Source organism: Equus caballus, chromosome 13 (assembly GCF_041296265.1).
Source record: "Equus caballus isolate H_3958 breed thoroughbred chromosome 13, TB-T2T, whole genome shotgun sequence".
NCBI classification, from domain to species: domain Eukaryota; kingdom Metazoa; phylum Chordata; class Mammalia; order Perissodactyla; family Equidae; genus Equus; species Equus caballus.
The window spans coordinates 28,992,958-29,018,864 of NC_091696.1; the positions used below are offsets into that span (position 1 = coordinate 28,992,958).

A 25,907-nucleotide genomic window follows, 5' to 3' on the forward strand; every position below is an offset into this window, starting at 1 on the left:
TATCGATTTTATTGATCTTTTAAAGAACCAGCCTTTCGTTTTATAGATTTTCTCTATTTTTGTTTTCAATTTCATTGATTTCTGCTCTAATATTCATTATTTCCTTCCTTCTGCATGCTTTGGGTTTATTTTGCTCTTCTTTTTCTTTTTCTAAAAATTATATTGAGTTTCTTTTCCCGCTGAAATAAATTCTCAATTGCTGTTCATACTATATATACACAAATATTTGGTGTTTAACATTTTGTTTCCTTTATTATACTTATTTCTAAATTACTACAAAATATAAACAGGGTCTTGACTAAATTGTTATTTTTGGCCCCCTTATTTTGCCCTCCCCCATTAATTGTGTAATCTTTTACCTCATATTTCAAAACATCAAAATTCCTCCTCTCCATCCTTCATAAGAACCATCTCCGGCAGATCTGGGAGAAATTAAACCCGGTGTGCCCCAAACCTGCAACCATTTTCTTACTAACGAAATCTGAGAATATCGAACTTTAAAGGCACATCTGACCAAACAGCATCAGAACTCTTGTTTCTGGATAGAATTGTGTTTTTTGAGGGGTTCTGTAGCAAAGAGCAGGGATACTGTGACCAAGTGTCCTCCTCCAGCAGTTGCGTCCCCTCTGCCTGAGTGACCAGCTTGGAGGGAGCCTGCAGAGCTGTCAGCATCTGAGGTTTCAGGTGAGTTTTAGAGTGGGACCTCATTGCCCAGTTTCAGCCAGCTGCGCCCAGAGGTAAATGTTTGGGGGCAATCATCCCTTATTTATTATAGTCAACATCAAAGTAGTTGGGCAAGTGACACCTAGAAGAAAACGAAAGAAAGGGTGCAAAGACTCATTTTGTCATTCACGGCTTTTTGCATTTTCGTTGAGAATATAAGTAGTTTTTGAAGTTCTCTTGGGATTTGCATTCCTACAGGAGCATAATGTCAAACATGGATTTCAAAAAAGGCCCCTAAGTGGCTTTCGTTAATTGTAAAATCAGTGCAGAGGTCCCTCGATTCTCTCACCTACCCTTATCATAAGTAGTGGCGGCGGCAGGGAGCGCTTCTGAAGGTCGAGAGCTGTTTGTTCCTCCTCTACAAACCGGGGGTGGTGAGGCTCCCAGCTTTGTTGGAAAGCGTCCACCGCGGAGAGCAAGTTTAGGCCGGCCGGCACGGAGCACCAGGAGGAGGAGGGGCGGGCTCAGGAGCCCCTCCTTTGGGGGCGGGGCCGACGTCGTCTTCGCAGCCCAGCTCTGCAGAGGAAAGATCTGCAGTCTCCAGTTTAGAAAATTACATGCAAAACCGACCAGAAGCAGCCGCACTTCTCAGCAGATCTCATAGGATTGTTTGGTAAAGGCTCTGCCGGTCTGCACGGGTCACCTACCTCGGAACTCCGCGGCTGAACGTCGGAGCCAGCCCTCGGCCCCCTGCAGTCGGAAAGTTACAGCCTCGGGGAGCCCTGGAGGCGGTGGCTGCGGCCCAGGAGGAAGCGGCAGTGCCCGGGTAAGCCCGGGTAAGGGCATGCGTTTATATCTCCGTGTGCCCAACTTTCTCATTTACTGGTCTGCCTTTTCGACATCCAGAGCCTCTGTGATTGCTACATTTATTTTTCTTAATCGGGATAGGTAAAATATTTCATGGAATTTAAAGGCTTTTCTTTTCATCAATTTACTTTTGAGTAGTTTTCAACTTGCTTTATTCCGCTGCCGCCTGTTACCAAACCGCATGAATGAATGATGCAATCCTGCATAGGAGAATCATCTGTACAAGATTAGGAAAATCCCCAGAATTTCGCCTTGCAGTGTCCGACTTGGTCGTCTTCTTTCCCATTAGAATTAGAATTTTAAATAAGTACTTACCAGATACATTGTTGTAAAGATACAGCTTCAAGTTGGGAATTAAATAATCCTTTCAATCATTAAACTTATTTACTGTATTTTCTTTATATGTGACTTGCACATTATGGTTACTCTTTAAATATTTGACTGATTGATGTTGGTATGAGGATCAGGGAAGAAAATAATAAAATCCAAGATTTCTGTATTACAACTCCCTGGTACGTTTCAATATAATAATGAGCATAGGCTGTCGCTTTCATGTTGATGAAACAAAGTTGGGACGTTTTAAGTTTTCAAATAATTTGATACATGCCTAATAACTTTTTTTAACCCAACGTTTTATTGATGTATAATTTAATGCAATAGTATGCGCCCATTTTAAGTTTATATTTTAATGACTTTTGACAGTTTTATACAAACTTATAATCACCACCACAACAGAACATTTCCATTACCCCTAAAAGATTCTTAGGGCCTCTTTGCAGTCAGGCTCTCCACCTCTAGCCTACTGACTTGATTTTTGTCATTATATTATTTTTATTTTCTAGGATTTCATATAAATAGAATCATGTTTTATGTACTTTTTTGTGTCTGGCTTCTTTGGGTCAGCACAATGCTTTTATATTTATCCATGTTATAGTGTGTATCAGTAATTCATTCCTTTTTATTTATTTATTTTTTATTTTTTAAAGATTTAAAAGAAATTTTTTTTTTCCTTTTTCTCCCCAAAGCCCCCCAGTACATAGTTGTATAGTCTTTGCTGTCGGTCTTTCTAGTTGTGGCATGTGGGACGCTGCCTCAGCGTGGTTTGATGAGCAATGCCATGTCCGCGCCCAGGATTCAAACCAACGAAACACTGGGCTGCCTGCAGCGGAGCGCGTGAACTTAACCACTCGGCCACGGGGCCAGCCCCTCATTCCTTTTTATTGCTAAGTAGTGTTCCATTGTAGGGATATACCTACAATTTTTTTTTTAATATTTTATTTTTTTTCCTTATTCTCCCCAAAGCCCCCCAGTACATAGCTGTATATTCTTCGTTGTGGGTCCTTCTAGTTGTGGCATGTGGGATGCTGCCTCAGCGTGGTTTGATGAGCAGCGCCACGTCCGCGCCGGGATTCCAACTGACGAAACACTGGGCCGCCTGCAGCGGAGCGTGCAAACTTAACCACTCGGCCACGGGGCCAGCCCCTACCTACAATTTTTAAATTCGTTTATCTGTTGATGGATATTCTAGTTTTGGGCTCTCACAAATAAAGCTGCTGTGAATATGTTTTCATTTCTCTTGGAAATCTCCAGGAGAGGGATTGCTGAGTCTTATGGTAAGCGTATGTTTAACTTTATAAGAAACTGCTAAACTGTTTTCCAAAGTGGTTATACCATTTTACATCTCCACTAGCAATGTATAAGAGTTCCAGTTATTCCATGTTCTCACCAATACTTAGTATTGTTAGTCTTTTTTATTTTAGTCCTTCTTTTGAGTTTATCTTTTGCATATCTTTTTGAAATGTCTATTCAAATCTTTTGCTCATATTTTAATGGATTGTTTGTCTTATTATTGAATGTGAGTTCTTTATTATGGATACAAGTCCTTTGTCAAATATATGTATTGTGAATATTTTCTCCCATTCTGTGGCTTGCCTTTTCTTTCTTTTCCATAATAGTCTTTTTTTTTTTTTGAGGAAGATTAGCCCTGAGCTAACATCTGCTGCCAATCCTCCTGTTTTTGCTGAGGAAGTCTGGCCCTGAGTTAACATCGTGCCCATCTTCCTCTACTTTATATGTGGGACGCCTACCACAGCATGGCTTGCCAAGCGTTGCCATGTCCGAACCCAGGATCCAAACCAGTGAACCCCTGGCCACTGAAGGGGAATGTGCATACCTGACCACTGAGCCACCAGGCGGGCCCCCCAGTACATAGTTGTATATTCTAGGTGTGAGTGCCTCTCGTTGTGCTATGTGGGATGCTGCCTCAATGAGGCTTGACGAGTGGTGCCATGTCTGTGCCCAGGATCCGAACCAGCAAAACCCTGGGCCCCTGAAGTAGAGCACGTGAACTTAACCACTTGGTCCCGGGCTGGCTCCAATAATGGTGTCTTTTGAAGAGCAGAAATTTTTAATTTTGATGAAGCTAATCTATCACTTTTTCCTTTCATTATCCATGCTTTTGGAGTTTTATTTAAGAAATTTTGCCTACCTCAAGGTTGTTTTATTAGTTATCTATTGCTGTATAACAAATTACCCCAAAATTTAGCAGCTTAAAACAACAAACATTTATTTTCTCAGTTTCTGTGAGTCAAAAATCTGAAAGCAGTTTAGCTGGGTGGTGGTTCTGGCTTAGGGTCTCCTAAGAAGTTACTGTTAGCCAAGGTCAATTTATCTGAGTGCTTTATTGGGGAAGGACCTGCTTCCTAGCCCACTCACATGGTTGTTGGCAGGATTCAGTTCCTTGAAACATGTTGGACTGAGGGCCTCAGTTCCTCACTGGCTGTTTGCCGGAGGCCCCCTCAGTTCTGCCACGTGAACCTCTCCATAGGGTAGCTACCAGTGTGACAGTTGCTTTCCCTCAGAGCAAGCAGGGAGCGAGGGCAAGATGGAAGACACATTCTTTATTTTTGTTTTTGAGATTAACTCAAAAAAAAACTTTTGGGGACCGGCTCCATGGCCGAGTGGTTAAGTTCGCGTGTTCCGCTGCGGTGGCCCAGGGTTCGGATCCTGGGCGCAGACAGGGCACCGCTCGTCAGGCCACGTTGAGGCAGCCTCCCACATCCCACACCTAGAAGGACCTGCAACTAAGATATACAACTGTGTATGGGGGGGTTTGGGGAGATAAAGCAGAAAAAAAAAAAAAAAAGATTGGCAACAGTTGTTAGCCCAGGTGCCAATCCTTAAAAACAAAGGAAGATTGGCAACAGTTGTTAGCCCAGGTGCCAATCTTTAAAAAAAAAAAAACTTCTATTTGAAATAATTATGGATTCACAGGAGGTTGCAAAGAAATATGCAGGGAAGTCTCATGTGCTACTTCTTCCCTCATGTCCCTTCCCCTGAGGCCAACCTCCCCAGGAACTAATATTGGCATAGTCCATACAGTTTATTCAGATGTCAGAGTTATACATGCATTCATTTGTGTCAAAGTATAATCTTGCAAGTGATTTCACCTCCGCCTCATTCTGTTCACTGGAAGAGAGTCACTAAATCCAGCTCATGATCAAGGGCAGGGGTTACAGAAGGGTTGGAGACAGGTTCACGAGGGCCATTTCAGAGGCTGCCTACCGTGGTTGTGAAATTTTTCTCCTATGTTTTAGAAGTTTTATACTTTTAGCTTTGTGTTTAGGTCTTGATTCATTTCGGGTTAGTTTTTGGTATTGGACTGCAGATTAGGGAAGAATATCAGTTCCGGGCTTTCTATATTTTATTACAACTACCAGGTAGGATTTCAATATAATAATAATCATAGTCTTGTCCTTTTCATGTTGGTGAAACAAAATAGAAGGGACTTTTTAAATTTTCAAATGACTTGATATATCCCCAGTTAAACAAAAGTCAAGTAGCAATGTATGAATTCCAAATTGGAAGAGAAATAGGGCAGGCCTCTATAATTAAAACAATTCTCTTTTAGATGTAAATGGCATCAGAGGAGAACGAGTAAACTATATTAAAGAAGCAAATTGGAAATATTCCTTTTGTTGTCCTGCCATTCTGGGCAGTGAGTCCTCTCTTAGGAGCGGCAGCTTCCAGGGAGCCCGCTGTAGGCTACAGCTCGCCCTGGCTTGTAGGGGAGCGGGATTCAGACGACCTGCCAAAGCCAGTCATGCTCAGCAGAGTGGGAAAAGCAATGCTAGACTTTTATCCCCAGGTACAGGGCTTTGAGTACGACTTGTACTTTTCTTCCTTCACAAGAGTATTGTCTATGTGACTCGGCTGAGCGGAAGGGTACACTGAACACTTTGAGTCACTAAGGACTGTGTTTGAACCTTCTGAATTATACATTTCCTTTACTGTAAGGAGGCATTCTGACTCCCTTCCTTTTCAATCTCTGCTTTGCTTTCTCTTGCCTCATGTTCTCTAGTTTTTTTAAGTCTTTTTTTCTGTGTGATATTTAGCACCTTTATCTGTTTACAGTTTTAATTATGAGAATTAGAATTCAAAGTTGGCTTTGTTCGCTCGGTGTTGGGCAGCAGGACTCTTCTCCAGCTGTTCTTAGAATGCTGTTGACTCTGTCTCCTCGTGTTGAAGACAGCAGGGATTGCTTTGTAGAGTCTGTATTGCACCTGAGTCGGCTTTGTATTTGCATTTTGTTCTCACAATAGATCTTCTTTCTCTTTCTCTCGCCTTTGTGCCCTGCTAATCAGGTGTAGGTGATTTCCTATCAGACCTGAAGCTTTTTCAGAATCAAAGCCACAGAACAGAGTGTGTTTACTCCTCTCCGATGCCTGAAGGAGGTGGGAGTGCAGTGTGTTCCAGGGGAAACCGTCTTAAGAAACTTTGCATCTAATCCTTCTTTGTACTGGTCCTACTAGGAGGGAGAGTGAAGCCAGACTGTCTTCCTCTTTCTTCTCATGTTATCTGGACCTTGATGTTCATTTCCTTGTTCTCTCTTTCTAGGCTGTTCTTGCTTTTGCGGAATTCACAACATCTCTCTTAAAGAAATTTGTAGTCAGAACTTTATGCTGCATTTTTATTCAGGAAAGAAGTGGAAGAGAAGAGTATCAGCTCCTAAGAATCCAGCTCTGGAGAAACGTGAGTGTTTTGTTGTTGTCATTGTCATTGTTATAATTTTTTGTCTATCAGCAGTTTACTTTTCACCTGAATAAAAAAAATTGTCTGCTATAACCTGTGTAGTATGCATAAAATCTCAGGTTCCCTGAAGAATAGCTGTTCCTTTTTTATCATAAAATGTACTATAAATTTGTTGGTCAGGAACCCTAGTCCTAGTTATCGGGAGGCTCCTTGACTGTCCTCTGATCCAGAAGCTTCTCAGACTCCTTTGTGAATTGTTTCAGTGCCCAGAGGTCCTGAAACAGACTTGCTCCTACTACCAACGCCTCCCCAGATGATGTCCCTCTGAGTCCAGTAAGCTTTGTTCTCTAGGCTGTGCTCAACCTCCACAATCTCTGTGCCAGCTTGTATTTGTCCTTACACTGGTGAAGGTAAGAGGTCAATCCTAACAAAAGGGGCAGTTGGTGAAGGTGATCTTAGATGCTTCTTGCGAGATATGTAGATGGAGAAGTTGGAAGAGAGTTTGTTTGGGTGAGGAGGTTTTTTCCTCTTATCCAAAAATCACACCTCTTAAGTCTAACCCTGAAGGAAAGCTTGCTTTTGTACTTTTGGAGCTGGGAGTGGAAAGGGGTTGTCAGCAGTGGTTTCTTTACCAGTTGGCCCTCTGCTTCCCCAGATGGACCAGCTGGTGGCCACGCAGGCTAGAGTCCCGTTTGGAGCTGCAGAAGGCAGTGGTTCAGTGGTGGGGACTGGGCCTGGGAGCTGCCATGTCTAAGTACAGAGCCTTCCACCAGGATTTCTTCCATCCCCAGTCCTGTCTGCCCATCCCCCAAGGGCCAGGTATGAGGGATCCAGAGTCCATTCTCCAGCAACGATTTTTCTTTGTGTGAAATTCTAATGTAAACAATTTACTTTGAAACAACTGAACTTACTCAGCAGATTTTTTTCCACCTGTAGCTGTGAGAAGTTTGAATATGCATGAATTGTGAGTCATTCTTGGGGGAGACAATGAAAAAAGAGGGAACTGGAAGTGAAGAAGGAGGCAGGGCATTTTACAATGCAGGTTGGGAAACTAAAGGAAGCTGAGGCTGTTTGCTCTGCAGGCTACGCAGGGAGTTGAAACTCATGTAACCCTAGGGGTGGAGGGCATATGCCCTGGCATGAGCATTTCATGGGCAAAGCTAAGGCCATATAATCCAGCTCTGTCTCTTAAGGAGGGCATGGAGAAAGAACAGGCCCTCCAAGTAAGTTCAGTGTAATATTTGTCTCAAACATCCTATTTTCTCTGTCTTTGGAATCACAGTGCAACCTGGGAGGCAGGTGTCAGCAATTCTGAGTCATAAGTCAGGACTAGCGTTCTTCTGGGGATATGGAAATCAGTCCTCACTTTATTTGAGGAAGTGTACGTTTCCTTTCGTATTTGAGGCTGATGGTCTGATTGAAACTATTGCTGATATTAGTGGTTGGAAAGAGGCTCAAATCGCTGGTTTTCGAACATGTGCAGTAATGCTTTGTCTGATCATGTCAGCAAGACTGGGAGCTTCTTAAAGATGGTGCTCATTCTCTATTTCCGAGGACCTGTGCTAGGCACGGAGTGGCATTTGTCTTCTTACTAGCTTTGAGGCTTCAGGAGCCTGTCAGTCATTCTCAGGAGAATTGTCCATTCTTAGTTATATTGTATTGCCTCATGCACTTTCTTAAAAGATTCTTTAGCCTGTCCCATTTATCTCATTTTAGCCTCTCTTAGATCATTTGTTTGTCTATTCCTGGCTTTCTCTCCATTTACATGTGGCTTATTCTCCATGCTCAGTGTAATTGCATTGCATTAAGCACTGCTACTCTGCTGATAGGCAGCTGTCTTATAGACTTTTATAGTGAGCCTGCCCAACCCTGTCATGTGAATTAACTTGATTCCCTCTTGACTAGAGCCAACTTGGTGGTTTCTGAGCCACAGAGAGAGTGGGATATGGAGGTCCTTGGAGCTCTCTGGCTTCATAGGAATTTGATAATTTATTAAATCTGTTCCTATTTGCTGGTCTTTCCAAAAATGTGTGGACTTTCTGCTTTCACTGTTAATGAATTATCGCCCATTGGGTTGTCCAACTAGGAGAACTTTGGTCTAAATCCTTGATGAAAATCTTTGACATTTCCTGGGTCCACATTAGGTTCTCTTCAGTTCTTAACCTTATTTAGTTCTGCTTAATTTATCCTCCTGTTTTATGTTGTCTCTGTGCATTTGAGATCCAAGTTTTAGTTCTTATCCATCTCTTAGGAGCTGTGTGACCTTGGGTAAAGCACTTAGCTTCCTTATACCTCTTTTAGTTAATCTATGAAATAGACACAAAATTGTTCCTACAGAAAGGTGTGGGACCAGACCCAAATGATGGCTTTGAGGTTTCTTCCAACTTCAGAATATGTGATGTTGATTCTGTTTCACTAGTATTTTCGTCATTGCTGGTTAAGGATTTTAATTTTAGGCTAATAGTGCACTAAACTGGAATTGATTTGTGGAGAACAGTAATCTACTCAATACTGTGTTAAGTTCTCAATAACTGCTTACATTCAACTCTAATCGGTGAGACACCTTACTTAACACCTACTGGGTGCTGGAGACAGAGATAGAAAGATAATTCAGTCAAAGTGCCCATCCTGAAGGAACTCACATTCTAGGAGAGGAATGGGAGTGATAATTCTCTGAGAGGAGGAGGAAGGAGGGGATGGTGTAGAATAGGGAAGGTCGTTTAATCTGCACCTTGAAGAATAAATAGGAATTTGCCCATTAGACATGAGGGATTAGGTTTTTTCAGACAGAGAAAACAGCATTTGCAAAGGTGTGGAGGAATGAAAGACCATGACATATTTAAGGAACAAGAAGTCCTCTGTATTCTTTGAGCATAAATTGTGTGTGAGTGTGTATGTGTGCATTTGTTGGAGGAGCACAGCAATGGGGGAATAGATTGGTGAAACAGAATCCAAATCATGAAGGGCATAAACCAATTGAATAACAGACATTATGTTAATTTATATGCTAACGATGGGGAATGGATTAGCACGGGCATCTCGAGGTCTGATATGATTAAAACCTGATTTTTTATTTTTTAAATTTTTAAAATTTTATTTATTTATTTATTTTGAGGAAGATTAGCCCTGAGCTAACTGCTGCCAATCCTCCTGTTTTTGCTGAGGAAGACTGGCCCTGAGCTAACATCTGTGCCCATCTTCCTCTACTTTCTATGTGGGACACCTACCACAGTATGGCATGCCAAGCGGTGCCATGTCCGCACCTGGGATCAGAACTGGGGAACCCCAGGCCGCCGAAGTGGAACATGCACACTTAACCACTGCGCCACTGGGGCAGCCCCTAAGAACCTGATTTGACCTGATTAAATTCTAGAATCCTCAGCAGCCAAACCTGAATACAGGCAGGTACAGTATAGTTAAAAGTAAAATGCCAATGACTATGTTAAAAAATATCTTTACCTTTTAGAAATATAAACTGAAATATTTTTGTATGAAATGATACGATTTGCTTTGAGATAATGAGGGAAGGTGGAAGTGTGTGGATGTGATATTGTAATTTAGATTTATAATAAGAAGCATATATTTGGTCTTCATCCCCATGTCTGGCACAAAGCTCCTAAAACCCCTGGAATTTCCTGTGATGAGAGCGATAAAGGTGTCTCTTGCTATGTTAATGGGTGACTTTTGGACTGGACCTACCGATGGGGGCTGTTTGTCAGGAGAGCAAACCATGTGATGAGAGAGTTGGAACTTTCAGTCTCACCTCCTGACCTCTGGGAAGAGGAGACGGCTGGGAGATGAGTTCAGTCACCAATGGCAGTGATTTAATCAATCGTGCCTTTGTAATGAAGGCTCCAGAAACACCCAAAAGGATGTGTTCGAAGAGCTTCAGCGTTGGTGAATACATGGAGATATGGGGAGAGTGGACTACCTGGAGGGGGCATGGAAGCTCTGTGCCCCTTCCCACATACCTCGCCCTATGCCTTTCTTCCACTTGGCTGTTCCTGACTTATATCCTTTTATAATAAATCAACGATGTATAAATAAGTAAATAAAATATTTTGCTGAGTTCTGTGAGCTGCTCTAGCAAATTAATCAAACCTAAGGAGGGAGTCCTGGGAACTTCCAATCTATAGCTAGTCCATCAGAAGCACAGGTGACAACCTGGACTTGCAACTGGCATGTGAAGTGTGTGTGTCAGGGCTCAGTTTTGTGGGACTGAACCATTAGCCTGTGGAATCTGATGCTCTCTCTGGGTGGCTTGTGTCAGAACTGAGTTGAATTGTAGGACACCCTGCTGGTGTCCTAGAATTGCTTGGATGTGTGGGAACTCTCCCCCTCAAGTTAAAGTTGGGGTGCAGAATTATTTTTAGTGGGTTGTTGATGAAGCAGGGTTTGCTATGCTTGTTGAAGCAGGATGATGAATACATGGAGTTCATGTATTCATTCTATTTTTGCATGTATTTGAAATTTTCCACAATAAAAAGTTAAAAAGTGGTTACTTGTGTGTATGTAATTCACAATTATATCATTTTTGTTTATTCATTCACCCTTCAGAAATTAATTGAGCATCTACTCACTATGGGTATTTTGGAAAATTCTGGATCTTAGTATAAAGAGCCTCCAATCCAGGAAATGAAAGTGACATGCACATGAATAAATTTAAGATAAGTTGGCATATTATGAATTCTGTATATTAAAAACAGGTCTACATAAAGTACTGTGGAAGTTCTGGGAAGAATTTTTTCCAGCTCAGCAGAATCAGAAAAGACTTACAGTGAAGATGGCATTTGAGCTTTATTCTTTCACTTAATTCAACAAATATTATTGAGCCCCACTATGTGCCAGGTACTATTCTCAATCCTAAGGATCTAGCAGTGAACAAAGCTGATAAAGATCCTACTATTCTGAAATTTATATCTTAATTAGGACGGATAGACAATACATATATATAATATAATAAGTACATTTTATTATATGCTAGAAGATGATAGATTGTTACAGAAGAAAGAAAAAGTAGGGCCTAGTGAGGGAGATTAGTAATGTTGGGAGTAACGATAGGGGAGGGGGAGGTTGCCATGATAAACAGGGTTGTCAGGGTTGGCTCATTGAAGAAGGTGATATTTGGGCAAACTCTTGTTGAGGGAATTGGCCAAGTGGCTATCTGAGTGAAGGACATTCCCACCGAGGGCACAGCTGGAGCAAAGGCCCTAAGTGGGGAGACTACATAGTGTATTTGCAGAACAGCAAGAGAACCAGTGAGGTTAGAGCAGAGTGAGCTAGGGGGAGAGGTGTAGGAAATGAAGTCAGAGATGAAATGGGGAGGGCATGGTGGTGGTGGTGCCAGTGTTGGAGGGCAGACCTTATGGGTAATCATAAGAACTTTGGCTTTTACTTTTAGCAAAATGAGGAGCCACTGAAGGATTTTGAGATAGAGATGTGACATGATTTGGCTTATACTTTACAATCATTACTCTGGCTGTTATGTTGAGAACAAATACTGGGGTGGGGGACCTTTTAGTAGACTATTGGTACAATCTTGGCAAGAAACATTGGTGGCTCAGGCTAGATAGCAGTGGATATGATGGAAGTGGTCAGATTTTGGTTAGATTTTAAAGGTAGAACCAACAGAATTTCCTGAAAGATTGGATGTGGGATTTGACAGAAAGAGAAATGTCAAGGATGAACGGAGAATGGAGGTGCCATCAAGGGAGAGAAGGAAGGCTGCCAGAATGGCAGTTTTTTGTTGGGAGGGGAGATCAGGAGTTCAGTTTTGGACATTTTAAGCTTGGGGTGTTTACTAAACATCTGAGTGAAAGGTAGGTAATTGGAGTTTAGAGTTTGGGAGAGAGGACTGGGTTACAGGTATACATTTGGGAGTTACTGTTATAGAGATGACATTTAAAGCCATGAGCCTGGATGAATTCAAGGGAGTGAGTATAGGTGGAGAAGACCAAGGATGGGCTGTGGGTCATTAAGAGAACAGAAGAGAACCAACCAGCAAAGGAGCTCAGCCTCAATGAGGGGACAATATGTGAACCTGGGAAGTCAGAGTTGAGGGATTAGCTTGAACAAGAGCATGATGGTGGGGAGAAAAACAGATTGCAGATAACCAGTAGCATATGTGTGTTTTTGTAGTTTCTGTTGAATGGAAACTTTATTCACATTTATATGGGTAATGCAGAGTTTAAGATTCTGCTAACTGGATTCATTAATTTATCCTCTTTCCCCTTTTTAGTGGGTCTCCAATGAAACTCATGTTTCCTATTTGGACTACTCTCTTGTATAGGCTCATAAAAAGGGTTGGCTTTTTTTTTTTTTTTTTTCAAAGTTTGGCCCTGAGCTAACATCTGTTACCACTCTTATTTTTTTTTCCTTCTCCCCAAAGCCCCCCAGTACATAGTTGTGTATTCTAGTTGTGGGTCCTTCTAGTTCTGCTAGGTGGGATGCGGCCTCAGCATGGCTTGATGAGCGGTGCCATGTTGGCGCCCAGGATCCTAACCAGTGAAACCCTGGGACACCAAAGCAGAGCCAGTGAACTTAATCACTCGGCCACAGGACCGGTCCCAATGGTTGGCAATTTTTAAAGGACCAGTTAGTAAATATTTTAGGCTTTGCGTGCTGTACAGTCTGTTGCAGCTACTCATCTGTTGTAATGTGGAAGCATCTATAGACATATAAACAAATGAACATGGCTGTGTTCTAATAAAACTTTATCTGTGGACACCGAATTTTGAATTTCATGTAGTTTTCATGTGTTACAAAATATTCTATTGATTTATTTCAACTATTATGTAAAATGTAAAAATCATTCTTACTTCATAAGCTGTACAAAAACAGGTGGCAGGCTGGATTTGGTCTACTGGCTGTAGTTTAACCCCTGGCTTAAAAGATTTTTTTCCCAGGTCAGCTTTGAGCTGGATCATTCTGCCAAATGCATTGGTTAGAAATCAGTTATGAATTGGGTTGGCCAGCTCCTTTTTTTTTGAGGAGGAGGATTAGCCCTGAGCTAACAACATCTGCTGCCAATCCTCCTGTTTTTGCTGAGGAAGACAGGCCCTGAGCTAACATCTGTGCCCATCTTCTTCTACTTTATATGTGGGATGCCTCCACAGCATGGTTTTTGCCAAGTGGTGCCATGTCCACACCCGGGACCAGAACCAGCGAACCCTGGGTCACCGAAGAGAAACATATGCACTTAACCGCTGTGCCACCGGGCCGGCCCCTGGCCAGCTCCTTTGAGTCTGTTTTCAACCACTATCTATTCTAAATATAGTTAATTTGCATAACCTGTGTGGCCTTGTACGTGACATATTAGTCTCTTTGATGGGAGTCTAGTCTAGGTGACCTCTAGGATCCTATTCACCCTCGTGATTCTAGTCCAGTGATTTTCTAAAAAATGAAAAAACTCAAAATTCTTTTTGAAACTCTGTCCTCCATAGCTTCTGCAGCACTGTGGTCTCCCAGAGTTTCTTCCGGTGACCTTTCCTTTTCATTTTCCTTCCCAGGCTCCTGACTTGAAGGTTCCGTTCCTGCGGGCTTGGTTTCCAGCCCTCTTCGTTTCTCCTTCTCTACTTTCTCTTGTGACTTTCGTCAGGCCATGCCTTCAATTACCGCCTCTACACGGGCAACTAACAAATGTGTATGTTTAACTCTGATCTCTCTTCTGAAGCGGAAAGCCTTTCAAGGTTTCTCATCACCTAGAAGTTAAAATGCAAGCTCCTTAGCCTGGCCCAAGGCCCTGCTTGGTCTGAACTCCTCGTGCACTGCCTGGCAGCTGGTCTGAGCTATTGGGCAGCTTCCAGCACGTCATCCATCATTCTTCCTCCTTGCTTTTGCCCATGCTCTTCCCTCTGCCATCACTACCTTCTTTCCTTGCTGTCATCTCTCTCCCCCTTACTCCCAGCACACACCAAATTGATACCCTGCCCTTTGAGAACCCACTCAGAGGGCCACTTACCCTTCAAGATTCAGTGCAAATGCCTGTCCCTCCTGGAAGCCCTTTTCATAGACAAGGTTAAGCATTTTCTCTTTGTGCCCATAGTATCACATGCACATTTCCATTGTAGCACTTGCCTTATTGCTATAATTGTTAGGTCAAAAATAGTTGAATAGTGGTTAAATATCAAATATATTTACAAGTTGGTACCTTCACTGGACTGAGTTCCTGGGAACAGAGTTTTGGTCCTGCTCATTTTTGTAACCCCAGAGCCTGACATTTAGAAGGTGCTTAAATTGTGTTAAAAAAATGAATGACTCCGTGCTTATGAGGTCTACACTGACTTTGATACAAATCAAAGTATGTTGACAATAGTAGGCAAAATTGGACCTTTTCATGATTGTATTTTATGTCTTTAACTATATTTATCTCTTTCTGTTGTAGGAGGAGACTTCTTCCAAGGATGGTCTCCCATTCAGAGTTGAGGGAGCTTTTCTGTGCAGCTGATGCAGTATGCTTCGATGTTGATAGCACAGTCATCAGAGAAGAAGGAATTGATGAACTGGCCAAATTCTGTGGAGTTGAGGATGCTGTGTCAGAAATGTAGGAACAGTATTTATTCACTTTATGAAATGATCAAGAATTGCAAAAGAGAGTGATTTTTGGATGACATGCAGGACCAGAGCCACAATTCCCTGATTCAGTCCCTGGCTATGGAACATAAGCACTAGGCTTTTTCTTCCATCACTTAGAGCTGAATTTGGTAGTATACATTATCCAATCCTCCATTTATACAAATATTTATGGCAAAAAAAAAATAGTTGTCTCTGACAGACAAATGTGGATAAGATACACTCTTAGCTTGGTCAGGGGAACAATGACCATAACTAACCAAAGAAGATGGCCGGGGGGGTAGAGGAGGCTCCAGGTGTCCAGTGCTTTGTGTCGTGGTTGACACTGTGGCCTTAGTGGTTTGCTGGGAAGCTAGTTTTGGTTCAGAATCTCTCAGTGGGATGCCTAGGTGAGAGCCCCGCTCTCCCTCCTGTCCCCCCCAGTACCACCTGCATTCACCTGGTCATGGACCATTTCATGTTCAGCTGCATTTGATGCAAGACATGGTTCCAAAATATTATTGTGATTCTCAAGCAAACCTTCAATAGTTTATTCCCAGGCCTCGCTCCCATGCATCATAGCGTGTCTGTTGTGCAGTGGGGCTCTAGGCAGCACCTTCCTCATGAGTGGACATTGTGAGGAGCTGGGGAGGTTAGGCATGTAAACTTCGACGACAGCTAACTTGTCTGGCCTGACTGTTGGGTCTTCCTCCTAGGACACGGCGAGCCATGGGTGGGGCAGTGCCTTTCAAGGCTGCCCTCACAGAGCGCCTATCTCTGATCCAGCCCTCCAGGGAACAGGTGCAAAGGCTCATAGCCGAGCACCCCCCACACCTGACCCCTGGTATAAGGTAAGAGGAGCCCCGGTCTGGGTACTGTCTCCCTAGCAGCACCTGCGTCCTCCTGAGAGTATCTCACTATTGTTGAAGAACTCCCTTCCCTGTGGTTCTTTCAGCACTTACATATGGTCTTGTGTGGCTGGTTGGTCCTGCCCGTGTCTGCCCTCCCTCTCTCCCCAGAGAGAGCTTAAGCCTCCTCTTCATCTTGTGTTTCTAGATCCATGGGCAGAATAGAGTTGTGGAATGGTTTCCTAAAGCAGTCAAGCCTCACCCATTAATTTCGAATGCGTTTAGAAAAACATATATAAAACATTAATTCACCAGGCAATATACCTTGTCCAATGTACCTCAGGCAAATGCATTCAGGAGAAAAAAATATTTTAGTTTCCTTTTCATGTTTCATGTTTTCTCTTTTGTATTAATCAGTGTTTGGTATTTTATGTTTCTTTTTTGCAGGGAGCTAGTAAGTCGCCTTCAAGAGCGAAATGTTCAGGTTTTCCTAATATCTGGTGGCTTCAGGAGCATTGTAGAGCATGTAGCTTCAAAGCTCAACATCCCTCCAACCAATGTATTTGCCAACAGGCTGAAATTCTACTTTAATGGTAAGACTTTAATGGTAACATTTTCCCTTTCATATCAGTTTTTGTATTCAATATCCTAGGTAATGTCTGTTGTAATACAACTTAGGCAAAGTGGCTTTGGAGTTAAATATTCAGATAAAAGATTCTCTTGACTGATGTCTTTTGCTCCTTGGTATCCTTTGCTCTGCAAAATAGACTTAGGTCATCATCTCTCCTCGCTTTAGTATCCATATAATTGTCTATCTCTATATAAATGTCTGTGCCTGGTAAAATGTTAATGTTAATTCCTATATAACCCACATTACTTATTTTGCTATGCATTATATTTCAATTTTATGAGAGCTGTCATGTATTTGAGCCAGTTTAGACTCAGGAAGGAGAGTTAATGTGTTAGCAAGTCACTGCACTATAGCTGCCTTTCAAGATGCCTCCTGGCCCCTCTCTGGACTACCACAGAGCCATAGCTGTAGTTTTCTATCATCTCAAGATGTTTCCAATGACATCAAAGGGTGGCTGACATTCTTAAAACCAAATAATATTAATTTAAAAATTTTAAATGTGTTAATAGAACACTTTTTTTTTTTTAGATTGGCACCTGAGCTAACTACTGTTGCCAATCTTTTTTTCTCTGCTTTATTTTCTCCCCAAATCCCCCCAGTACATAGCTGTATATTTTAGTTGTGGGTCCTTCTAGTTGTGGCATATGGGATGCCACCTCAGCATGGCCTAATGAGCGGTGCCATGTCCGTGCCCAGGATGCGAACCGGCAAAACCCTGGGCCGCTGAAGCGGAGCGTGCAAACTTAACCACTTGGCCACGGGGCCGGCCCCAATAGAACACTTTTGAAGGAACTACAGATAGAGATCATTTGAAAAAAAGTAGAGAATGAGTGTGGTAATTACTATAAGAATGGAAATAATCGATCAAATATAACTTGAAATTTCCTCTTAGATGAAATTATATATTAACTTATTTTAAATTTAATATATTCATGGTGTTCTGCCACCCAACAAGGTTTAAGAATTACTACACTGGAAGCTTAAAAGATAAAACTAATTTACCCCAAGGTGTGTATTACCTAAAGGAGTAACCTCTACAAGAAGTATTTGTAATTTAAAAGAAAAGCTTGTTTATTCTGAGGAATAGGTGTGGAAGTCCAGGCTGTGTCACTTTACTGAGGGCCATGTTTAGCTTCCTCAGTGACATTTAAGTGAGTATATCATCTATGCAAAAAGCAGGCCCTACTGATACAATTCTGAGGCTCTTTAACATTGTTTTAACTTCTCTTTTTAGGTGAATATGCAGGTTTTGATGAGATGCAGCCAACAGCTGAATCTGGTGGGAAAGGAAAAGTTATTAAACTTTTAAAGGAAAAATTTCATTTTAAGAAAATAGTCATGATTGGAGATGGAGCTACAGACATGGAAGCCTGTCCTCCTGCTGTATGTATTAAGTGGACTAACATTTTTCCGGTTGTATTTTTGCTTTAGACAGGTGATGTAGAACTCAGTAAGATTTACAAGAGTTAAACAAAAACATCTAAGTATCATTGTAAAATAGAAAAACAAAAGAAAACAAATACAATCTCAATACGTCGATTGACTTTTTTGCAAACCCAAGAAAGGTTGCAAATAAGGAACTAAAAACCTTTAAAACTTTCATTGACTCTTGTCTCTACAGTATGGCCACCACCTTTTAGCCCAAGTATGTGCTCGACAAGGTTGAGCTTCATTTCCCCAAATAGTTCCACAGATAAGAATGTGGCTCTTATAGCTGTAACCGAAACGTCAATGCCCTTTTATATTTGATAAACTATTTCCTCATATATTATCTTATTTTGTCCTCAGAATGGCCCTGTGAGGTAAAGTATTATCTTCTCCTTTTTCCTACTTGGGGAACTGAGGCTCATGGAGGTTTGATAACTTGCTTATATTAAAGCATTTTATTCTTCTGAATTAACATTGTTGTTTTCTGAGACTAGCAGGAAACAAGTACTATATAGCAAGTGTCCTAAATATCAAATATGTTCATTTCATGCAGGACTTTCCTTTATAATCTCATTCTAACTTAAGAAAAAATGAACCAAAAATATAGTGGTGAACTTTTTACTGCCTAGTTTCCTGAGATCTAAAAATAGTAATTATCTTTATAAATGATTAACCAAAGGGGGTTAAAGAATCTTTTTGGATCCTTTTATCATTACTTGAATCAGTTCAAGATAACAAGTCCTTAGATGATTTACAACCAATGTTGGTTGACTAAGTAATGAACACTGGGCTAGTTAGTACATAAACATAAAATAACACTTCTCTCAGGGAGTTCCCAATCCCAGGGTTGAGAAATGACAAAGTTATAAATTCCAGATGACCCTACCAATCGGAAGATGACAGAGCCTGACTGAACCAAGAGAAAGTGGCACGCATGCAGGTGTGTAGCCCTCGAAGGTGGTAGAGGAACCTGTGAGCTAAGGAAGGTTAACAGCCACCATGTGAAGGCTTAGCAGGACTTAGGGGAGGAAGTTTCCAGAGGGAAGGAGGCAGCAGAGCAGAGTGAGCATGTGTACACTACGTATAGTCCTGGGCTGGACAGTGGGCAAGAGCCAGCGGGAGTGGGCCTTCCCTTCAGCAACTGCCGAAGACTCCACATACTAGGCACCGTGGTGTGACCTTTAGGTCCTGGGAAGCCCTAGAAGGCTTCTGGACGGAAAAGGAATGAGTCCTTGTGTTAGGACAGCTAAGTTGGGGCCAGCATGCAGAAAGTGCTGCCACAGGCAGGAGGCTCAGTTGGGAGACTAAATTTAACTGGAAGGTAAGAACTCTAGTTATTTTTTTCCCCTGTGTGGTATGAAAATAAAAATGAAAAGGGCAAATAAGAGAATTTTGTACTTCCAAATTAGTGGGTATTGTGTCTATATCCTGGAAGAAAAAAAATACCATCTTAAAAGATCATTGATTAAAAGAAGGTATCACTTAGTATAAATTAATGAAATGATGTAACTTTAAATAATTTGAATGATGAAAAGTAGAGTACTGCCAACAGCTATTGGGGTCATCATCTCCTTCAGCCCAGAATAACATACCTCCCTGGTTCACCCAGGGCACCAGTCAGGAGATGCCTGCTTTGGTCCCAATTCCGGGCACAAGGGGATTTCCACTGCACCACAGGCCTCTCTGATTTCCCCCCTTTGAAATTGCCTGGTCTGGGTGTGATGGCCATCCAGGTTAGAGCTCAGACATTTACCACCTGATGTGATTTTATCTTTGTTTGTAAGCAACTGTCTTGTTTTAAGAGGGCTTAAATTCTCCTGAAACCGACAATGTGCAGCTGAGTGGATCTGTGGGCCTGGTGCACTTGCTCATTCAAAGGGCAGGAGGAAGTTCCCAGGCAGCTGGGGAGGCTGGGCTCACCTCTCTTTGCATGGAATGGTTTACTTTTTCAAGCAACACTTAGTGCCCTAGACTGCTACTGTATCGTTTTTTTCTTTCAACTATTTCTCTTTTCTTTTCCTTCTTAGGATGTTTTCATTGGATTTGGAGGAAATGTGATCAGGCAACAAGTAAAGGACAACGCGGAATGGTACATAACTGATTTTGTAGAGCTTTTGGGAGAACTGGAAGAATAATAGCAAGTTTTATACAGTTCATAACAACTTCAGGTTAATTTTTAAAAGTTATACAGTTTGATACTGTTTGCTTCCAATTGCCTATTAGAACTTAATGTATGAATTTGGTATTGATTATCTGTACTTCTAAGTAAACTATAGTTACACCTCCTAGAAAATCGCTCTTTTTAAGTGTAGTTCCATTATTATTATGACCATTAATTACCTGGAGAGTTTTATAATGTGAATTCTTTATGAATTTCCTGGCTATATTTTATTTGAAGCCTTTTGAAGATGGATAGTAAATTAAACACCTTCACTATTGGAAATATGGATTAGGCAGTAAATTTAAGTGAATATTAAGTGAACTGAAGTGAATATTCGTTTTCCCTTTGGCATATAAATAAAAGTTCATCCATGTATCAGAACAGATTGGTAGAAGTTTCAGTTCTGCCTATCATGTATCTCAATATCCAGTATTTCAAGTACTTTAAGTGTCTGAGTAGAAACAACCTCCAGGCAAGGAACCAAGGAGTCGAGACCCGCCCCTGGAACACAGTGCTTGTCACAATGTACCCACCACTCCGCCCCAACCAATCTTTGCACTGAGTGAAGCCTTGGCCAGAGGGATGGAACTTCTTTTAGTACTTCTTGGAATTTGTCATTTAGGGAATGTTACAAAAGCTTCAAAAAAAAATAACAATGGAAACTTAAACAAAAGTACTGACCTTAAAAAATGGATATTTGATAATCATGTGAAGAACTAAAAAGTTTTACTCATCCCAAATGAAGATCAGCGTTTTTCCCTAAATGAATTAAGAAATAACTCCTAATAGCATATATGAACAATTTCTTACAGATGAGTTGGAAGGACCTTAAAGCCAGGTTCATGTGTATTCTGAGCAGGGCCAAGAAAGGGAAATTTCAGAACATGCTTTGATACTCTGAGATTATATACCTTCCCTGGTGGAAAAATTGGGGAGGATAAAAACACAGGTTTAGGAAGAGGCATGCAGTGAGTGGATACTGTTGGATAATTTAGTAGAAAAGGCCGGAAGGATTTAATATTGAAATTATTTGGAAAATTTATAATTTAACCAAATAATCAGATAATTATTTAGTCAAATAATCAATTCGGATCAATCAAATTTCCTTCAAAATCAGAGTGTCTATAGCAGAAACATGAAATAGGTTTGACAACATTTAAATGAGGCCACAAACAATGAGGTGTAGCTTCATAATTGTGAATGCTTATGGGGAATTCCAGAAGCTATTTAGCAGTGCTGTGCTCTGGGCAGGACTAGGCATGCCAGGGCTGTGAAGCATGCTGCAAACTGCCTCAGCCTTCACCATGACCTGGTGTGCAGGAACTGGAGCAAGCCGTCAGTGGATAGATGGAAGAGTAAGGAGCTTTTGGCCACAGGGCAATGGCCTGACTAGGAGGCGCACACTGAATTTAGTTCATAGGAATCTGATCTGCTGAAAAATCATGATGTCTGTATAGAACCTTTATACCAAGTACACAACCCCTCCTCTGGCCCACAGGCTCTCAGCAAGCAGCACAAAAGCAGCATGCACAATCCCTTCTTTGTTATGTTGGAGGAGTGAGTCTGAAATGATGCAAGAACTGTGCTAACCTGTTTTCTAATTCTGGATTCACTGGAAACAGCTACAGAATGGCTCTCTCAGGAGTTATGTACATGGTTACACTAGGGCAGGATTCAGAAAATGGTGGTAGTGTTTATACGGCCTCCTATCCTTCTGACACTGCTTTTCATTTTGATTATGAACACTTCTTATGTAAACAGAAAAAGTTAAGAATTGGGGTCATAAAGTAAAGAATTGAAATTTGTCACGGTATTAACAAATTGGAGTTGGAACATTAGAAGTCCCTCAAAACTTTTTTTTTTTAATTGAGTTAATGATAGGTTACAATCTTGTGTGATTTCAGTTGTACATTAATGTTTGTCATTCGTGTTGTAGGTGCACCACTTCACCCTTTGTGCCCACCCCCCACCCCGCCTTTCCCCTAGTAGCCACTAATCTGTTCTCTTTGTCCACATTTTTAAATTCTTCATATGAGTGGAGTCATACAGAGATTATCCTTCTCTAACTGGCTTATTTCACTTAACATAATTCCCTCAAGGTCCATCCATGTTGTTGCAAATGGGATGATTTTGTTCTGTTTTGCAGCTGAGTAGTATTCCATTGTATATATGTACCACATCTTCTTTATCCATTCGTCTGTTGATGGACACTTAGGTTGCTTCCATGTCTTGGCTATTGTAAATAATGCTGCAGTGAACATTGGGGTGCATAGGTCTTTTGGAATTGCTGACTTCAAGCTCTTTGGATAGCTACCCAGTAGTGGAATGGCTGGATCATATGGTAGTTCTATTTTTAATTTTTTGAGGAATCTCCATACTGTTTTCCATAGTGGCTGCACCAGTTTGCATTCCCACCAGCAGTATATGAGGGTTCCATTCTCTCCACAACCTCTCCAACATTTGTTACTATTAGATTTAGATATTTTTGTCATTCTAACGGGTGTAAGGTGATATATTAGTGTAGTTTTGATTTGCATTTCCCTGATGATCAGCGATGATGAGCATCTTTTCATGTGCCTATTGGCCATCAGTATATCTTCTTTGGAGAAATGTCTGTTCATGTCTCCAGCCCATTTTTTGATCGGGTTGTTTGATTTTTTGTTGTTGAGTTGTGAGAATTCTTTATATATTATGGATATTAAGCCTTTGTCAGATATATGACTTGCAAATATTTTTTCCCAGTTAGTGGGTTGTTTTTTTGTTTCAATCCTGTTTTCATTTGCCTTGAAGAAGCTCTTTAGTCTGATGAAGTCCCATTTGTTTATTGTTTCTGTTGTTTCCCTTCTCTGAGAAGACATGGTGTCTGAAAAGATCCTTTTAATACTGATGTCAAAGAGTGTACTGCCTACGTTTTCTTCTCGAAGCCTTATGGTTTCAGGTCTCACATTTAGGTCTTTGATCCTTTTTGACTTTATTTTGGTGAATGGTGAAAAAGAATGGTCAATTTTCATTCTTTTACGTATGGCTTTCCAGTTTTCCCAGCACCATTTGTTGAAAAGACTTTCTTTTCTCCATTGTATGCACTCTGCTCCTTTGTCGAAGATAAGCTGTCCATAGATGTGTGCTTTTATTTCTGGGCTATCAATTCTGTTCCATTGATCTGTGCACCTGTTTTTCTACCAGTACCATGCTGTTTTGATTACTGTAGCTTTGTAGTAAGTTTTGAAGTCAGGGATTGTAATGCCTCCCGTTTTGTTCTTTTTTCTCAGGATTGCTTTAGCAATTTGGGGTCTTTTGTTGCCCCATATAAATTTTAGGATTCTTTGTTCTATTTCTGTAAAGAATGTCATTGGGATTCTGATTGGGATAGCGTTGAATCTGTAGATTGCTTTAGGTAGAATGGACATTTTAAGCTCCGCCCGGGCAGCAGACAAAACTCTCTGTGTGCCGTTAGCAGAGGGGCCACGCCGAGCATTCACGGCTCCGGGAGAGGCCCGGAGAGAATCCCAGAGGGCGGGGCGACCCCCAGCTGCCATTGCCCGCCCCTTGGGGCTAGAGATTGCTAGAGATCTCGGAGAGGACCGGGGCGGGGGGAACTTTCAAAGGCCGGTTCTGCGACCCGGAGGGGAAGCGCCGGAGTTCCACCAGGCAGCAGACAGAACTCTCTGTCTGCCATTAGCAGAGGGGCCACGCCCAGCATTCAGGGCTCCCGGGAGAGGCCCGGAGAGAAGCCCAGAGGGCGGGGCGACCCCCAGCTGCCATTGCCCGCCCCGTGAGACTAGGGATTGCTGGAGATCTCGGAGAGGACTGGGGCTGGAGAGAGTTCCAGAGACCCAGCTTAGTAGCCTAGGGGGAAACCCTACAGGCTCACAGCAGCCTTAGGGAAAGCCTCTGCACAGCACCAGTAGAAGGCACCCAGCCGCCAGCCACAAGGTTGGAAGACCCCAGGGCAAAAGCAGCATAGCTAGGTGTACTAACCACAGACTGTAGAAGATGCCAGTAGCTCTCCTGCGACCCATAGAGGACAAGTGAGATTCGGTGGGTGCCGACAGCAACGGAGCGACAAATATAAGTGATCCCACCCCTGGCCGCTGGAAAAGCCCATAACACTGTTGCAGACCCCAAGGAGAGAGCACATCTAGGTGGGCTGCAACAGTAGGCACCTGCAGCCTGAAGCCCCCCTGTGACAGCCCCCACAGCAGAGGAGGGAATCCAAAGGGCCACTGTGACTACGAAGAGGGGCCCAGGCCCAGTTAGCAACTACAGACAGGGTTCCTGGCTGGTGAAGTATAAACAGCTGCTCCCCCCACTGCAGCAGCTGAAACAAGTGAAAGGAGCAACTAAACTCTATCTCCATGCGGAGGCACAAATCAACAACATCAAGCAATATGAAAAAATACATTAAGTCTCCAGAACAGAAAGAAAGTAACAAATACACAGAAAACAATCCCAAAGAAAATGAGATATATAACCTAAATGATGATGACTTCAAAACAGCCATCATTAAGATTCTCAATGAGTTAAGAGAGAATTCTGACCGTCAACTCAACGAGTTCAGGAGCTATGTCACAAAAGAGTTTGATACGATAAAGAAGAACCAAACAGAAATACTGGAAATGAAGAACACAATAGAGGAGATTAAGAAAAATCTAGATGCTCTGAACAGTAGGGCCGATAATATGGAGGAAAGAATTAGCAATTTGGAAGATGGCAATATAGAATTGTTGCAGGCAGAGGAGGAGAGAGAAGCAAGACTTAAAAGAAATGAAGAAACTCTCCGAGAATTATCAGACACAATTAGGAGATGCAACGTAAGGATTATAGGTATACCAGAGGGAGAAGAGAAGGAGAAAGGGGCAGAAAACCTATTCAAAGAAATAATGGCTGAGAACTTCCCAAATCTGGTGAGGGAGATGGATCTTCAGGTGACAGAAGCCAATAGATCTCCAAACTTTATCAATGCAAGAAGACCAACTCCACGGCATATAGTAGTGAAGCTAGCAAAAGTCAACGACAAGGAGAAAATATTAAGGACAGCCAGGCAAAAGAAACTAACCTACAAAGGAACCCCCATCAGGCTATCAGCAGATTTCTCAGCAGAAACTTTACAGGCTAGAAGAGAGTGGAATGATATATTCAAAAATCTGAAGGACAAAAATCTACAGCCGAGAATTCTCTACCCAGCGAAAATATCCTTCAAATACGATGGAGAAATAAAAACTTTCCCAGATAAACAAAAATTAAGGGAGTTCATTGCCACAAAACCTCCTCTTCAGGAAATCCTCAGGAAAACCCTCATTCCTGAAAAATCCAAAAAAGGAAAGGGGCTACAAAACCAAGAGCAGAGGAGATAAGTAGAAGGACAACAACAGAGAGTAGCAGCTCTTCATCAGAACAGATTAAACCATGGGACGAGAAACAAAGGAAACTGAAGAAAACCGGAAAACAAGACGCAAAATGGTAGTGGTAGACCCCCACGTCTCAATAATCACTCTAAATGTAAATGGATTGAACTCCCCAATCAAAAGACACAGAGTGGCAGGATGGATCAAAGAACAAGATCCAACAATATGCTGCCTCCAGGAAACACACCTCAGCCCCAAAGACAAACACAGACTCAGAGTGAAGGGATGGAGAACAATACTCCAAGCTAATAATGAACAAAAGAAAGCAGGTGTCGCTATACTAATATCAGACAAGGTAGATTTCAAAGCAAAACAGATAAAGA

The 25,907-nt window shown here is 41.9% G+C and overlaps 1 protein-coding gene across 20 annotated transcripts in view; it reads left to right on the forward strand.

The window, feature by feature from the left end:
* PSPH (phosphoserine phosphatase) overlaps positions 1-20,560 on the forward strand; it is a 46,168-nt gene extending 25,608 nt beyond the window's left edge. Inside the window, exons 1-8 of one of the 20 annotated variants that reach the window (XM_070231838.1) lie at positions 596-684; positions 6,427-6,561; positions 14,070-14,203; positions 14,945-15,103; positions 15,828-15,962; positions 16,407-16,552; positions 17,825-17,973; positions 20,046-20,560. In XM_070231838.1, the coding sequence (XP_070087939.1) occupies positions 14,964-15,103; positions 15,828-15,962; positions 16,407-16,552; positions 17,825-17,973; positions 20,046-20,153 (678 nt within the window). In that variant the 5' untranslated portion in view covers positions 596-684; positions 6,427-6,561; positions 14,070-14,203; positions 14,945-14,963 and the 3' untranslated portion in view covers positions 20,154-20,560. Of the gene's footprint in view, positions 1-576; positions 1,500-5,691; positions 6,264-6,426; positions 6,562-14,069; positions 14,204-14,944; positions 15,104-15,827; positions 15,963-16,406; positions 16,553-17,824; positions 17,974-18,894; positions 18,959-20,045 lie in introns of those variants that run through there. The other 19 variants (XM_070231832.1, XM_070231828.1, XM_023655553.2 and 16 more) reach the window with 19 other exon arrangements.
* The last annotated feature ends 5,347 nt before the right edge of the window (positions 20,561-25,907 follow it).